General features: G+C 39.0%; 2 protein-coding genes across 2 annotated transcripts in view; one reads left to right on the top strand and one right to left on the bottom strand.

Moving 5' to 3' along the window:
- Nucleotides 1–407: 407 nt before the first annotated feature.
- On the bottom strand, nt 408–15,094 carry ASNS (asparagine synthetase (glutamine-hydrolyzing)). Its single transcript, XM_008569864.1, has 11 exons — nt 14,761–15,094; nt 10,495–10,732; nt 8,109–8,294; nt 7,741–7,842; nt 6,503–6,630; nt 5,318–5,444; nt 4,007–4,113; nt 2,749–2,849; nt 1,532–1,613; nt 1,287–1,442; nt 408–756 (listed from the first exon to the last, which is right to left on the bottom strand). The coding sequence occupies exons 1-11, from the start codon at nt 15,007–15,009 to the stop codon at nt 547–549; spliced, it is 1,686 nt and encodes a 561-aa protein (XP_008568086.1). The 5' UTR covers nt 15,010–15,094; the 3' UTR covers nt 408–546.
- Nucleotides 15,095–16,384: 1,290 nt separating this feature from the next.
- LOC103588244 (high mobility group protein B2-like) overlaps nt 16,385–18,002 on the top strand; it is an 85,032-nt gene continuing 83,414 nt past the window's right edge. The window contains 2 exon segments of the mRNA XM_008569869.1: nt 16,385–16,459; nt 17,736–17,956. Coding sequence (XP_008568091.1) covers nt 16,385–16,459; nt 17,736–17,956 — 296 coding nt within the window.

The raw sequence follows: 18,002 nt of genomic DNA on the forward strand, positions 1-18,002 counted from the left end.
CAATGTTATTATACCTTCCTTCCCCAACTAGGGTGAGAACACTTTTTCCTTTTATCAGAAATGCTTAGCTCTAGAACAAGTGTCAACAAACTTCAGCCCATGGTCCATATCTGACCCACCACCTGTCTTTATAAATAAAGTTTTAATGTAACATGGCCATGCCCATTTGTTTACACATTATATACGTAACTGCTCTTGCATTACAATGGCTGAACCAAATGGCTCCAACAGAGGTCCGCAAATCCTATTTACTGCCTGGCCCTTTATTTAAAAAGTTTGACCCCTGCTCTAGAATGACAAGCCATGTGTGCATGAGACCCAAATGTCTTCTCAAGCAGCTCTTCCAGGAGAGTGATGCAAGTTATTGCCAACATCAGACCACATGAATATAAATGACTAGAGCAACATTTTAGATCTAAGATTTTTATTTTTTTCATGCCCAAGTAAACCTGGGTGGTCAACCCTCACTGGTCCCCTATGTGTCTCCAGTCCTCCTTAGCCTTCACAACAAGAAACATTTACTTTCATCTACAGCTTGGAGGGCACCTAAGCTTTGGCAGCTGACTTGTAATGGGCCAGAGTGCGGGCAGAAGGGTCAGTGGCATTGATCCACTTGGGCATCCAGTAATGGGTCAGCCAGTCAGCCCGGCCTGGGTAGTGACGTTCAAAGAGTTGACGGTAGTAATAGCCTTCTTTAGTTTTAGGAGTGTTGAAGGGAAATTTCTGAGCTGCAGTTGCCATCATTGCATCATCAACCTGTAAAAATAAGTGTAAAATCATTTTTAAATGGCATGGAAATACTTGTATTTGATCTGATTTCATAAACCAACAGAAAGTTAAGAAAAAGCAAGCCTATATATATATACAAATTGTACAGGAGACAGTATGAATCATCTATCACTTGGAAAATGCTAAAATATCCATGTTATGCATAGTCACATTGACTTTTAAAAAACATTCATATGTATATTTCTAATATTTGGTGGCTCTGAGTCTGAGTGTTTTATTCACTTGTGCCTAATAATGTTTGGCACCCATCAGGTGTCCAAAAACGTGTTAAATGAAGGTCAGTATAGTAAGTCTCCTCTCTCTCTTTCAATTCTAGATACTACTTTATAATCTTTTGTGCTACTTAATTCTTATATAATTCTCATAAAAGAGGTATTGTTTATAGGGACTGTGAATCTCTCCTACATACACATTCAAGCTAAATACAAAAGGAACAGCAATTATAGCTCTGCATCTAAATCGTGCTATTCCAGAAAATGTTTTTAAATATATTATACCTGATGTTCAACATATTCCTGTAAAATCTTAAACCAGGAATTCTTAACTGAGGTTATTCCATCACTGAAGGCTTCTTTTGGCCGCCAGAGAATGTCTTTAGGTATCAGATTGGAGTCCTCAAATGTCTCTCTCAGGAGATGTTTTTCTATCCCATTCTGATGTGAAAACAAAAGGAAAATCAGTAAAAGTTACAAATATAACCTGATAGCAGTGGACAGTTTTTATCTTGAGCTGATTTACCTACCTTTGGAATTCTCATTTCTGGTGGCAATGACAAGTAATAAGAAGAAAATCGATGATCCAGAAATGGGACTCTCAGTTCAAGGCTTAAAGGAGAAAAGACGAAAATTTAAATCAAAACGGGTATTTAGTGCCTTTTAGTTTAGGTTCTCATTCAGTTTCCTAGCAATTTATCAAGATTCTGCAAAATTTTAAGATCATAAAGTCATGTTTACAACCCTCCTAATGACATTCTACACTAAGAGATGAATGAGAAAATCTTCATTCAAAATAATATATATTATCTCATCTAGGGAGTGAAACTGAGACTATTATTTTACTTTCCTTTCTATGTAAGTTAAATGCGTATCTCAAAACCAGAAAAAGTTACGAATCGCAAGTGGCCCAATCATTAAGAATGTACCTTGCCTGCACCTTTCTGACTCAAAGTTTTTTCTAGGTGAGACCACCTCTTCTGTTATCAAATGTGATGACAATTGAGTATCTTTTACAAGTGACTAATCATTCAGATACAATATGCAATTTAAATCAATGTTTCACAATATTTCACCAAGTGCCATATCATTGGGTCCCTGAATCCTAGTGACTCTGAATAGGACGAGTGAATAGAATAACAACCACAGATTCAGCTCATTCCCCAACCCTGTGTTTAATTATTTTCTAATTTAAGGGTACTTTAGTAGAAGCAACATTTAATGTCAATTGCTTATAATATACAATAAGTCTTCAATTCTCCAACATGACCAGCTAAAATGTGAAAACCTTAGCTGACCAGAAATGACACCAAAGAAACTTGCTTTTATAACTTAATCAAACTTCTTGCATCTTCATTGTCCTATACCCTGAGGGTCACTGCGGCACCATATGGACTGGGCAGGTGCTCAATACTTGTTATCTGGAGTTTATAACATTTACGTCTCTTAAAAAGACAGTCTAGCTACAGCTGCCTTCCCTCTTGGTTGTTCCGATGTGAGCAGAATGCTGTTACCCTTTAAAGACGGAAGCTCTGTCTACAACAGTCTATAGAAGACCTCTCTCCATTACCAGAACAGCACTTTTAATTTAGCCTAATTCTTTTGCGGCCAAGTTAGAGACAAGCTTCATTCTCTCTATTAGAGTCATACTTGACAACATATAGCCAACTGAACAGAGGAAAAAAAAAAATCAGCCATTGAGCTTTTTGGTTTTTTTATAGCCATTTCTTTAAAAAAAAGACGTTACCCATGGGCAGCAGTAGTCCGATCTGCACGGAGAACATCAAACAGATAGAGTTCCTTCAGGAGCCTCTCACTCTCCTCCTCAGCTTTTTCAGGAGAAGGAGCCTATTTTATGAACAAATAGCTGAAGCTCCAAACGCGAACAGCTTTGCTTTTGGCACACAAAACAGTTTTTATTTTTCCCTCTTACATATATTCCAGCGCTAAAGGTGGGTAAGACAAAAAGCTAAACAAAGCTTAGGGAAAGGAGTAAATGACTGAATAGAGGCAAACAATGCTTCATAAAGCATACCTTGCCTCCCACCCGAACTGCCAGCATCGGAACAAAACTGGACATACTGTGCAGCCGCCATAATCCCACAGGGGATTAAGAAATAGCAGAAAGGGGATTCTCATGCTTAACTAGCTTTAAAGAATGAAAATTATCTGAAACTATTAAGATTTTTCCCCATACTACGTGTTCTCACTCATACATGGGAACAAAAAATGTGATGTCATAGAAGTAGAGAGTAGAATAGTGGTTACTAAAGACTGGTAAGGAGAGGGGAAGGGGGACTGGGGATATGGTGGCCAGTGGATACAAAACTGTAGAGAGATAAGAAGAATAAGATATAGGGAGACTACAGTCAATAGGAAATTACTGTATAACTTCAAGTAGCTAGCTGACAGGATGCTGAACATTCCAGCACAAAGAGGTGGCAAATGTTTAAGGTAATGGATATGCTAAATACCCTGACATGATCATTGCATCCTGTGTAAATGTACCCAAATATCACACTGTAGTCCATAAATATATACAATTATCATGGGCCAATTAAGAAAAAATAAATTAAAAATAAAAAATAATTTCAGAGATAGAAATAGATTAGAGGGTACCAGAAACTGAGGGGGAAGGAATAATGAGAAATTATTTCTTAATGGGTACAGAGTTTGTGTTTAGGATGACGAAAAAGTTTTAGAAACAGAGAGAGGCAATGGTTACACAGCATTGTGAATGTAATTAATTCCATGCAACTGTATGTTTAAAAGTGCTTAAAATGTTATATATATTTTACCACAATGGCAAAAAAATAATTAAATTAAAAAATAACACTTCTTTCTTCCCCCCAAAATATAAAGTAGACACTATCAGATTTCCTCAATAACTAAAAAACACTAAAAAATGTGACTGTTATACTCAAAGAACAGACAACAGTAAAGAGTCAAATAATTCATGCTTTTCTTAATCTAGCACAAATATCCCTCCATTTCTGAGTGCTCACCTTGTGAAAATATATGTAACCCTGGGTAACTTCATCTGATCCCTCTCCAGAGAATATCACCACACTATCTGTGTTCTTCCGAATATACTTGGAAAGCAAATACATACCTGAAATAAGAGACAGAAGTTAACGTTAATGTCAACATAACCCTCCACCAAAAATGCCTTTTATTTGGCTTTCAGAAACAATTGCAAGCTTTACTATTTTGGACATCATATTAATAAAAAGTAGTTTCCAGAATAATGACTTTATACTTATAAGCCATTTACACATATTTAATTTAAAAGTTACAGTGCTGCAATAAAACAGCCCAGAACCATTCTACAATTTTATAAACAGGTTTTAAAATTCTAATGTTTTTAGACCGAGAATGTCCACCTTGAAATTTGCTAAACTGAACAATAACTCAAAATGCTTAAAATTCATGCCTTTCATACCGTTAGAACTATGGAAGAATAAGAATAAGTGTTTTGGTCATTTAGTTTTAATTTTGTTGTTTTTTTCTCCTGCCACTCCCCATTTGCCAAATTTCACAAATAGCTAGGGAGACTGTTTAAGTTATTAAAACACACCTGCTTGGTTCCTCCTCCAATTTCTTCTAAACCAGTATTTCTTTTCAACCATGTTTTTATCATCACTCTACCTAAGGAGGCTTTTTAGACTTTTTTTTTTCCTAATCCTGTCCCTGCCCCATGAAATTTCAATACCACAGATATACTGTATATCTGTTATTTACTGTGATGCTCCCGAGGGCTATAAACCATAATAAAACCTAAGATTTTTTGCACTTCAAGGCAAGTCTCTCAAAAGAGAGGCATATCTAAGCCAGTAGCATATCAAAGGCTCGACAACACAGGATCAGTCTGATGTGCAGTATACTTCCAATCTCGATATGCATCCACAGGACAAAACTAATATTGTGACGAAGTATTTACCAAAATACATCTAAAATTACTATTCCTTAAGGAGAATGCACTACAACATAGATCTATTTCCCCATTTTATACAGACTATCACCCAAGAAACATTATACAGAGGAACTGGACGAGAGGGGGCAGAAAATATGTATCCGCCCTCTTGGGAAGCGACGCCATAATAAATGTGGAGGCTGAGCGATGTATTTATGGTTCCCTTCACTCCAAAGGAGAGTCAGAAAATTCCTAAATGGGCTTAAACAATCAATAACATAGGAATTTTATTTGTATTCATTCTCGAATAATGTTTTTTAAGCTGTTGCTTGAAATAATATTTTTTGAACCTTATACTTTTTCAGTATTAAAAAAACCTTTTTAATATCATAGAATACCTTACCTACTGAAGCACGAACTGTTGTAATGTCATAAGTTTCTAAGGAAAATATGACTTCATCCAGGGCCTGAATGCCTTCCTCAGAGTTAAAGAGGACTTCGTGATGTTCACTTCCAATATGATTTGCCACCTGATTATATAAAGAAATATTCATAACTTGTTATTTAAAGAAAAGAACTACCCTTGAAAATGAAACATGACCATAGTGTACAAGGCATTATGAATCAACAATAGTGAAAAATAGGCAAAATAAGAGGAAATAATTTTTCAGGCTACCACATTCAAGCCCCACCCAGCCAGCTGCCCTTGCCTGCCTCAGTCTCTCTGCTCCACTCAACCAGGAAATGCATTCTCATCAGCTCTTCCCACTCCAAGGCTTCAACCGAGCAGTCAGGAGGCCCCTGATAGCACCACCCTCCCTCCCCGCACCTGTTTACCTACACAACCTCACCTCTCTCTAGTCCAACACGGTCCCCCCACTCTACACTTGGCATCCTTTTGACCCCTCTGCAATGCCTAACTTTCCATCCAGGATGTTACTCCTAACAGAACAGCACTTTCTCCTCATTTTGCTTTCTTCGGCTATTTTGGATTCTCAGTACCGATCAACTTGCATTGGGACTACTCTCTAGCTCTTTCTCATCAATGCTACATAAGTTCTTCTGGAGTGGGAACCAGGTCTCCCACACACTGAATACAGACAAGGTCCACTCTGCCTGTAGTTCTAAACATAGCGCTTTATACAAAATGAAAAACAGTAAGGACTTACTACATGCTAGGTTCTATCCTACACAATTTATACAAATTGTATCACTTTCACCTCAAAACTATCCCACAGTAGACACTATTACTCTCATTACGTAAGTGATGACTTGTGTGGTAGAGCCAGGATTTGAAAACAGCAGTCAGGCTCCACAGCCCACACCTTAACCACCACCCTCTGCCCTGTCTTTCAAAAGGACAGAATTATCATCATCAGGTCTTTGTGAGGACTGTATGGGTTGTGGTAGATAAAAGTTCCCAGAGTACAGTGCATATTCAACAGGCATTCCATTCTATTTTAATATATTTAATTTAAAACAATTACCCAAGTCAATACAACAGCAGAAGCAGAACCGTCAATTATGGACTAAACTTTCACTCTAATGACAAGTCTGTTCTGACTACATACCGGGCACAGCATCTTACCCTTCTAGCAGCCAGTAAATCAGGGCTGTCCTCCATGCCAATGGCAAAGGTCTGGAAAGCATACTGCACCTGCTCCTCTTTCAGCTGCTTCAGCAGCGTGGCGGCCACCAGGCTGGAGTCCAAGCCCCCTGCACGCAAGACAGAAAATGCGCTGGTTGTGTGCCTTACAGGGAGGGACACATATAATTTACAATCCTATTTAAACACAAAGATTATTGTTTTACTATTTATTTATTATTTTTTATTAAAACAATTGATTATACATATTAGTGGGGTGCAGAGTTGACTATTAGTATTTGTATATAATATGTGATAATCAAATCAGGATTATTAGCATATTCATCGTTATAAAACATAATTAATCTTTGTGTCCATTACCCAATTTCTCCCTAACCCCCCTCACTCTTCCCCCTTTCCCACCTCTCGTGACCACAGTTCTGTTCACTCCTTCTGAAAATTCAGTGTATTATTGTGGTGGTTGTTTCTCTCTTTTTTTGGTTCTTTGTTTCTTTCTGCTTTCTTTCCTTCATTTAAAACCCCCAAATATTGTAAACTGAAATCAACTTTAATAAGAGAAAAATATAATATATAAACTGTGATAATGGTAGCAATATTGGAATTGGTTAAAAAAATCACTACAAAGAATTCTAAAAAATGTTTATGAGCTCACTCTTAAAACAACAGGATAGCTATAGTGTAACTCTAAGTTGCAGTATTACTATGAATATTAAATGCAGCTTATAAAAATTTTTTCATCCTATAATGAAGGAAATATTAAATTATATAGCAAATATTTTATAGCCAAAACCAAAAGAATTGCTACAAATCATTTCACTCAAAATAAACACATGCTTGGGCCGGCCCGGTGGAACACTGCTACAGTGCGCCGCTTGGGAGTGCGGTGGCGCTCCCGCCGAGGGTTCGGATCCCACATACAGACTGGTTCCCGCTCACTGGCTGAGCGAGGTGCGGGCGCGACACCGAGGGTTGCAATCCTGTTGCCGGTCCCGGTCCGGTACGGGCGCGACACTGAGGGTTGCGATCCATTGCCGGACACGAAAAAAGAGGTGCGGGCGCGACACCGAGGGTTGCAATCCTGTTGCCGGTCCCGGTCCGGTACGGGCGTGACACTGAGGGTTGCGATCCGTTGCCGGACACGAAAAAAAGACAAAAAGGAAAAAAAATAAAAATAAAAATAAACACATGCTAAATATAATTAGGTTTTTAATTGCCTTTACCTGATAAAAAGCAGCCAATCCTTCTGTCTGTCATCAAACGCTTCTTAATAGCATTGTCAAAAAGGATCCGGAGGTTATTCTTCACAGTTTCTATCTCAAAACCTAGAAACACAGAAGTAAATGAAACAGCTCCAGAAAAGCTTGGGCGGAATTACTTATTGAAATGAGACACACAATCTTGCATATCTACCATGACGGCATCTGCTCAACAGTGGAGCCTGCCAAATCCTAATGTGTTACCTCCAAATGAAATAGGAAATAAAATAGGTCTCAAAACTGAAATCATTCAAATGATGTGAGAGTATAACTGTATAACTTTTTTCCTTTGAGGGAAAGGGGTGAGGAATAGGTGGGTTGGTGTTTGTTACCTGGGAAGAGTTTTTCCACATTGTCATAGAGGGCATGCAGAGGTTCATCTCTACAGTGATGATATTTAACCAATTCCACAGATGCAACTTTGCCATTTGGCTTTAAATCCAGCACTTCATAGTGTCCCGGAAGAAAAGGCTCCACTTTTAAAAAGGGAGTTGTGGAGTGCTTCAGTGTAACAAGACCTACAAATTCATAAAGATACCTTTATTCAAATTAGATAACACTTCACAATGCTTTCCCTATTAGTTAATATTGGCTACCTTTCTACATAGCTTCTTTCTTTAAATGCAAATACATACCCATTATATAAGCAAAATAGAGAGAAAAATTGAATCACTCAAAGCCCTACCATCTACTTACAAGAGAGATAATAGTGGCAGAGAGATATACAGCAAAATTACAATGATTTCTAGTAATTCAAAGCAACAGGAAAATCTCCAGTGTTCAATTTCTCTTCCCTAGCTGGAATTTCTGATCAAGAACATCTACTTTCCAAAATAAAGCAAACAAGCATAAAAAGAGAAGACAGACACATTTATGAAGCAAAGAAATGAACTTAAATCTGTTAATTTTATGATATCTTGGAGGTCATTTCTTTGTCAGCACTGAGGTATTTTAAGAAAACAGCCACGGTTCCCAATCCTTTAACAAGAAAAATATTCCACTGTTAGATACTGTAAAGTTAGATATCAATTAGTCAGACATCTATCCCTTAACTAGTTGCTATACACTGTGTTAATAAAACCTTATACTTTAAATTTCCTCAATAAATTTTCACAGACAGTACCCAACTTGACGTCACTATGATCTTTAACACAAAATCAATGTTTTATTGTAAATAGTAACAGTAAATACTCATTAAGATTTACAACTGAGATTGTCAGCACAGTAATCTGTGTAGTGTTGAATTCAAAGACCAAACAGGGACCCAGATCCCCTCACTAGCTGGCAGAGCTCAAGCGAGCTCCACAAACCCTGCAGATGATACAGAATAATTACAAGGTTTTACGCAGGGAGTTCCATGATCAGATGCGTTTTTAATGGATTATTCTAAAAACAATGGGAAAGGAAAACTGTCACAGCACTCTAGGTGAGATCATTCAGTCTTGAAAAGGGCAGCGTTAAGGACATAGAAAAGAACAATCAAGAAATTTCAGGGGGTGGCCAGTTAGCTCAGTTGGTTAGAGTGCAGTGTTATAACACCAAGGTCAAAAGTTTGTCTGGATCCCCCTACCAGCCAGCCTCAAAATAAAAAAATTTCAGAGGGTAAATTGGACATGAGATTATAGTTCCATATCAAGTAATCATCAGGCAATTCCTGAAACAATTAAACATAGTTACCATATGACCCAGCAATTCCACTCCTAGGTATGAAATGAAAATGTATGTCCATACAAAAACTTGAATGCAATGTTACAGCTGCATTATATATAGTAGCCAAAATGTGGAAACAACCCAAATGCCCACCAACTGACAAACAGATAAACAAGATATGGTATATCCACATAACAGGATATCATTGGCTGTAAAAAGCAAGTAATAACACATGCTGTGACATAGAGAAATCTTGAAAACATTATGCTAAGAATCCAGTCACAAAAGCTCACATAATGATATGATCCATATATGTCCAGAATAGGGAAATCCACAGAGACACAAAGCAGATGGGTAGTTGCCAGGGGCTGAGATGGGAGTGAGGATGGGGGCTTTTGGGTTATGGATATGGAGGCATGGAGAATGACAGTTAAAGGTAAAAGGATTCTTTTGCAGATGAAAAATTTCTAAAATTGACGGGGGTGTTGGTTACAGATATCTGTGAATACACTAAAAATCACTGAATTGTATACTTTAAAAGGGTAATTATATGGTATATAAATTATATATCAATAAAGCTGTTTTAAAATGCTCATATTAGGGCTGGCTGGTTAGCTCACTGATCAGAGAGTGGTGTTGCAACACCAAGACCAAGGATCCCCACACAGCCAGCTGCCAAAAAACAAAACAAAACAAAAGCTAATATTTGCTTGTGCTATAACTGCAGCAGGTACCACAGTGCAATAATTGCAGGGTCTACCCTACCACTACAATATGTATCAGGAAGACTTGAAAATACATAATCAAACCAGATGCAAAGCATATTAGCACAACAACCAAAAAAAAAATGACTGTACTATAGACATCCTTCAAGGATTACAGAATTTTAAGTAATGAAAAAGAGAGTCCAACTCCTCTGTTTTAAAACAAAACAAAACTCACAGAATCTGTGACTTCCTTAGTCACCTGTAAAATTTTGGATTGCCCACTATAGATTTTCAAACATGATCTAGAAAATATCCAAAACCAAGACAATAATGAAAATCTACAGAAAAACTGTATCATTACCTTTAGCTTCTGAACACACGGCCAAAAATCCATCTTCTGTCATGGCTTTAAACAAAGGTCTGACTCCATAGGTATCTCTGCCCAAGAACACTTTCTTACTGGCAGTATCCAGTAAAATAAATGCAAACACCCCATCCAGCATACAGATTGTTTGCTCAATTCCTCCTTTGTCATAAAGATGGAGAATGATCTCACCATCCACTTTGGTCTGGTATTCAAATTCAAAATGATGTTTCATCTAAAGAAATCAATAGCAAAATAAAATTGTTAAAATCTTTGTGCATTCACTAATAATTCTTTATTGCAAAGCTGTTTCACTATTTCTGTGATCTATGATCATTTCATGCACTTTGGTGATTTACGAGAATCGTGGCATTATCAAAACACAGCTGTTTCGGGCCGGCCCGGTGGCGCACTGGAGAGTGCGCCGCTTGGGAGCGCGGCGGCGCTCCCGCCGAGGGTTCGGATCCCATGTAGAGACTGGTTCCCGCTCACTGGCTGAGCGCGGTGCGGGCGCAACACCGAGGGTTGCAATCCCGTTGCTGGTCCCCAGTACAGATGCGACACTGAGGGTTGCAATCCCATTATCGGTCAGTAAAAAAGACAAAAAGGAAAAAAAAAAAAAACACAGCTGTTTCAAATCACAATTCTGCAAATTCTTTACAACATAAATTTGAACCTGTGACAATTTTAGTTGTGTTTTGATAAATAGAATACAGTGGCAATGTACAAAAACAGCAAATGTGGAAGGATGGAAATGCATATTATACACATACTATACATATGTATACATAGTTATATACATACTAATATGTATACTATGTACATTTATATTTAAGTTAAGAAAATAGGTTGCCCAGTTGCCATGACACTAAAAAAAGTGTCTTCTCCAACTGTAAACTTTTGGTTTAGGAATACGGTATTGGCTGATTCTTCCTGTTCAGCCTCAAATACCAACCTATGAAAATATAAAGCAGAAGGACAAAATAAACATATTTGGCACCACTCACTGACAAATAAATGATTCCGTAACAATAATAGAGATACAGGGGCCAAAACAAAGCTGCTGGTCCCCAGGGGTGGACAAGAAAATACAGTCCCTCCTCCACTGCAATGGCATTAAAGCTACTTCTCAATGACAGACAAAATCACAGTAGAGCTTTATTAGTTCACACGTCCCAAAGGAACAGCAAAGAGACCATGACTGGCACCGCATATAGTGTGAGAGGGTTTGAGTCACACCCACCGAGGCTCTCCACCACCACTGGTGAGGGTGGAGAGACCTCAGTATTCCTTTCTCCGTACTTGTACTCTCATTTTTGGCTGACAATGGAGAGAGAAGAGGTTAAACATGAACAAAATCAGGTGGAAATCCTGGATAAGTTTAAACATTTAAAATATACTTTTAAATTTCAAAAAGTAAACCTATATGTACATGTATGGCACGTTAATACACTTCACAGTCTAGCTCACTCCATAAATTGTGAACCTTTTGTCTATAAGCATTCATAGAACTGTCCAAAAATGGGCTTTGACTGCCTCCAATGATTACAAAGCCACCACCTGGTCACTTCTTCCTGCTATCGGGGATGATCCAGTCACTAGCAGGTGGGGTTTAAAAACAGTCTTCTGATGACTCTTCTGGGCTGAAGGACTTCAAGGATAAGTGACACTAAAGCATCCTGTAATACTAGCAAGCAACAGTTTCCCAAATCTACTTCCCCCATTCCCAGCCTCCTATCTGACCTAAACCTTGCAGGTGATTTATCCAAAAAGGAGAAGGATCCCTTGGTTAATGATTCATGTGTACCACTTCCTGCTCTCCTGAAACCACACTCCAATGCAGTCCCTTAAATAAAAGCCCCATATCTCGCCATCCTCCTGAAGTCACACTGGCATTTGACATGTTGGTTGTGGGTTCCTGACATTCCCCTGCAGTGAGAGGGCCTCGTCTTGGCCCCAGCATTTACTGGGATTCCTCCTTTCCTTCAGTCTCCCTCCACTCCCAGCACACCTCTGGCTGTATTTTATTAGTAGTAGTAAATGTTATTTTCATTTAAAACAAACAAACGAACAAACAAACCACGTTGGGGGGGGGGGTTGGAGCTTACGCTGCAGAATACTTTCCTTAAGCCTAAAATATACATTCTACTCTTGAGACGGACTTATAGCTGCCCAAACTGCATAAGCTTAGATGCTTGGTAGAAGCAATGGAACTTCTTTGCTTTTAAAAACATAACATATTTGGCTAATTTAGAATAGACATATTTTCAAGATATTTAACTTCTTATAACATTTTAACAAAATTAACAAAAGCAGCAGTGTTATTCAAGTAAAACAAGGTGTTTCCTAACTATTAAAGGTAAAAACCAGCCAGGTTATCATTGCCATAATATAACCTAGCGTTCTCATGTTTATGATACTAATTTGACTTAGAAAGAAGTCTTAACTGCTCCCCTCCTCTACCTCGCACTAGCATGAAATGCCATTCTTACCTTTCCTTTACACCATTTCATCTCCAAGCATCCAGAAAAATGATGCCTGGTGTACAGCAGGCCCTTAATGTATGAAAGGAATCTGTTGAATAACTATAAAAACTTTTCGAATGAGAAGCCTATTTATTGAGAGTATTCCTATAAGCAGGCAACAATGGCAAAAGCTATTGTTCAGGGATAAAAATGTCCAAAGGGTGACTACAGTAGAAATCCCTACCAATGAAGGATACACATACATCAAGAAGTCTCAAAAAATACAGAAACACATCACAACCTTGACTGAAAGCTGGCTCAAAACAAAACAAAAAAATAGCTATAAAGATATTCTTGGGACACTTGGGGAAATTTAAATATAAATTGGATATTAGATGGCATGATGGCTTCTTAGGTTTAATAAGGGTATTGGTGTTAGGTAGAAGAATGTCCTTATTCTTAGGAGATAAATGCTTACATATTTAGGTGTAAAGTGTCATAATATCTGCAACATACTCTCAAATGATTCAGCCAAAAAAATTACTCTGTGTGTGTGTGTGTGTGTGTGTGTGTGTGTGTGTGTGTGTGTGGAGAGATAAAGCAAATATGGCAAAACAATAATGATTATTCAATCGAGGTGCTCACTGCTTTGTTCTTTCCTGTATGGTTGAAATTTTTTCAAAATTAAAAGTTGGGGAGGGGAGTGGCAAACAAAAAATAACTTGCAAAATGTAGATAAAAAAATTTCTTAAACACTAGCCATATAATCCTGGATTGGCAGGTTCTTATCAAATTCAGCTTCCAGGGGCAGAACTTCTATCCTGTCACCCACCCTTACCCTAAAAGTAAGTTTTCACCAGATAAGAAAGCTGTTCCAATTTTAATGCTGCTAAAAGTCTTACTTCTTGCATGCCATTGCATCTGTCTACTTGTCTGCCCTTTGGCTCTGATTAAGCAAAGTACACAGTTGCAACAAATATATCTCAACATCACATAAAAGCTATAAACACGATCATCTCCAAACCATTAAATTCTATCCCTGCTTTAAAATCCTCCAGTGTCACTGCTCTTAGAATGATACCCCAACTCCTTACCATGGCTACAAAGCCCTGCTTGATCTGGTCCTGCCTACCTTCCCAACCCACCCTGCCCACCCCAATCACTTACTACTACAATCCCAGGATTGCTTCCCACCTCAGGGATTCTACATAAGCTATTCTCTCTGCATGAAATGCTCTTCCCAGCCTTGCTAGTTGAGCCTTGTCCATTAGGTCTCAGTTCAAGTGTCACTTCTTCAAGAGGCCTTCTCTGACCACATTTCCTGAAAGTGGATCTCCCATGTAAGAGTACTTCAAAGAGTTCATGGAAAAATAGAATTGAAAGATAATATGAATCTTTCCATGAACTTTTTGAAGTACCCTCATATTCACTGGATGCATATTCATTTTCTCATTTCCATATTATATGTATAATAGTGCAGATCTACTTCTCTTTTTTACCACTATTTCCCCAGTGCCTACCACAGAGCCTAGCATAGGCTCTAACAAATATTTAAATTCATAATAGGGGAAAAAACAACCATTCGAAGAGCCACAAAAACTGAATTGTAATCCCCATTTTTGTGACTTTTTTTGTGACCAAGTCATTTCACCTCTTTGAGCAGCAGTACCCTGATGAAAATGAGATAACACAAAAGTGTTTTCAAAAGCAAAAAGCATTATACAAAATATATATTATCATAACCAGCTAGCTCTGAGGTTTAATCATATCCAGACATCTTCTGTTTTCATTTTCTTACCTTCTTGTGATTGTAGATTTCACCATTATAACAGAGCCACAAATAAGGATATTTCTTCAGTCGAATTGGCTGCATTCCAAACAGCTGGTCAACCACTGCCAACCGGTGAAATCCAAAGCAGCAGTTGGTGTATCCGTTGACATTCTCAAAACGAAATGCATCTGGACCCCTGTGTGCAATCTTCATAGCACTGAGACACTGAACAGAAAGGCAGTCATCGCTGCCAAAGAGGGCCCAAATGCCACACATGGTGCAATGAAGCTACAGGCTCTCTGTGGAGAGAAAACCAGATCAATCAAATACTCAATATCTGATCCAAGTCTGTATTAAATCTTGATACCAGAAACTGGCATAAACCACTTCAAAGACCAAAATATAAAATACCTCATCTAAAGCAATTTTCTATTTGGTTGGCAGGTACATAGGAGTACAGAATGATTTAATTTACTGACAAGTATTCGGAAAAGATGGATGACCTTTACATCTAACCTGCTACAGGAGCTTAGCGCCCAGCCAAATCCTACTTCTCTCCCTCCTCAAGATTTGGTGGTTGGCTAGAGCTGGCAGCATCCAGGCCGCATTCTGTCTCTGCATCCTAGGTTTGCTCCAAAAAGACACATGCAGGCTTGCTCCAACCTAGCCAAAGATCCAGCCCCACTGTCTCCACCCCAGAACCTCAAAAGCCCTCAAAGATCCAGGAGACTCTCCAGATTAATAAAGTCTCCTCTCCGGTCTCCTTGACAATGAATTGCCCTCTCTTTACCTGTGCTAACTGCAGGTAGAATCAAGTGGATAGAATAGAAGCTCATACATACTGCTAAAGCGTAATATTAAGATATACAGCCCTTACAAATATTTCACAACTTTTAGCTTACCCCTAAGTGATTTATTCAAATGTGATTGAAATTGAAAAAAGGCCTAGAGAAAAAGCAATATAATATGATATCATATACCCTGGCTTTATAACAAACAAAACATTTAAAGTTGAAAGAAGATACAAAATTTCACTATCAAAATGTCCTACAAGAGAAAAATGTTCTCAGATATTTCTGTCTCAAAGCTGCCTTGGTCAACAACAAAAAAAAGCAGGTGGGACATATACTCCAGCAACATCCCTGAAAAACAACTTGGCTCATCCCTATAGGCCAGGAACTAAATAAATAGTTCCTACATATGTTAACTACTTTGCAATTTTGAATTCTCAACCCTGAAATAAAGGGCTGTTTTATTTGTATCCTGCCAGCTCCAATCAACTATTTTAGCAAAATATCTGTAACTTGAAAAATAACTATGTTGGTCCTTGCAAAAAAATGCAAATCGGCAGCAAATACCCTCATAATTTGGGTCAAACATCCTAAAGAAAAAAATACATATTCAAGTTATGTCAATCATTTTGAGCAATCCTTTGAAGATATTTCACTTGCATCTAAATGAACCAAAGCTTTGGTTAGCCTTTCAATATGACCAGATCAAAGAAATAGAAAGTGGTATGGTATCATCTCAAGCAATTTGGAAATGAAGTACCACATGTCCTATGCAGTCCCTTCCATGCAGTTGGCCGAACAGCCTATAATAAAAGATTGACTTTGAGAGTTGGTGGGAAAATTCACTGAGATTTAACTAGATGACTACTAATAAGCCATCTACCTCTGACTCTATAGCAACTAAAAATGGGTTGGGAAAGTGCTTTGAAAATCAGGTGTGGTCACTAGGGCAAATCTTCTTAATGCTGCTTAGTGAATCCCAGTATTAAGCCTGTTATAGGAAACACACCCTAACCACTAAATTGGAGGGGAAAGAGGGAGAACAAAAGTTTGTGAAGCACACTAATTCTCCAGCAGTAAAAAGCAAATTTAAATTATAACCAGTTACTTTTATTGGAATCAATCTTATAGGAGGGCAAAGATCCTACCTGCAATGCTTTTTCCTACTGCTCTTATCTGTTCCCAGTAATTTTCCATATTCCTCATAAACTTCTACAGCACTGCTGTCCAACAGAAATGTTAACCACACATGTAATTTTAAATATACTACTAGCTCCATTAAAAGTCAAAAGAAAAAGGTGAAATTAATTTTAAACATATTTCATTTAATGCAATATACCCAAAATGGTATCATTTCAACCTATAATCAATATAAACAATTATTGAAGAGATAGTTTATATTGCTTTTCCTAATAAATCCTCAGAATCCGGTGTATTTTACAGTCAACAGCACATCTCAGTTCGGACTAGCCGGCATTTCAAGTGCTGAGGTAGTTACACGTGGCTGCTGTCTACCGAACTGGACAGCGCGTTTTCAGTGCATTTAATTCCTATTCTACTTACCAACTCCTTAAATTTCACCATATCACCTTATTCTTATGTTAAGATCCCAGTAACCAACTCCTGGACAAGTTAAAGACTACGTTAGTCTTACAGCAATAAAATCAACACAAACAAAAGAGTTATCAGTGCTTCTAAATTATTAAGCAAGCACCCAGGACCATGCACAGGGAACAACGAACGTAGGCCACGGGCCGAGAAGAAAACTGTCCCTTTATTTAAACAGGAACATTAATCTGAAGCCAGCTCTGTGGAACAGCTGTCCATCGAGAAAAGGTATACCAGTTCTTCTGCCTTTTTCCGTATTTAGTCGCCTGTGTCCCTAAACAATCTCCTCCTCGTAGGGTTTGCTCATCAAGTCACTTGCTGAGTCTTGCAGTCTACAAAGAAGGGGAGGGAGGGTAAGGAGGCAAGGTGAGGGGAGTCTAGGTGAGTTGATGGGGTGGGTACAGACTTCGAGGCTGTGTCTGACAACTGACAATGCCAGAGACCCTCCCTCCTAGAGCAGGACCAAGAGACCGCATCGCCTCCACGACATCCGCCTGCGCCGCGGCCACGTGCGCGCTCCAGTCGGCCCGCGGACCACGAAAATGTCCACAGGGTTCGCCGCCATATGGTAAAAAATAATAACCTTTACCGGGGCTAACTTAGGCCGCCGCCGCCTTCTCCCCGGAGCGACTCGGCCTCCGGCAGCCTCCCCTCGATCTCTCGGCGGACTCCGAGAGCGGTCTTTCCCGGCCAGCGGGCTCCCAGGTGCGCAACAATCAAGGCGCCGCCCCGGCCTCTCCAACCCGCAGGAGCCGCAGCACCCGCGGGGCGCCCCGAACCGCGTCTGCAGGCGCCAGGCTGCGGCGCATCGTCCTCCCCACCCGGTGCAGCTCCGGGGCACGCGGGCGCGGCGCTGCGCGGGGCGGCGGC

This window comes from Galeopterus variegatus, unplaced genomic scaffold (genome assembly GCF_000696425.1).
Source record: "Galeopterus variegatus unplaced genomic scaffold, G_variegatus-3.0.2 Scaffold538, whole genome shotgun sequence".
NCBI classification, from domain to species: domain Eukaryota; kingdom Metazoa; phylum Chordata; class Mammalia; order Dermoptera; family Cynocephalidae; genus Galeopterus; species Galeopterus variegatus.

Bases quoted from the DNA above. Each gene is read 5' to 3' on its own strand.
- ASNS (XM_008569864.1), bottom strand. From the start codon at position 15,009: ATGTGTGGCATTTGGGCCCTCTTTGGCAGCGATGACTGCCTTTCTGTT. The intron at 10,733-14,760 runs GTAAGAAAATGA...TGATTTCTTTAG, and splicing joins AAATCTACAATCACAAGAAG to ATGAAACATCATTTTGAATT. The intron at 4,114-5,317 runs GTAAGGTATTCT...CTCTTATTTCAG, and splicing joins AACAGTTCGTGCTTCAGTAG to GTATGTATTTGCTTTCCAAG.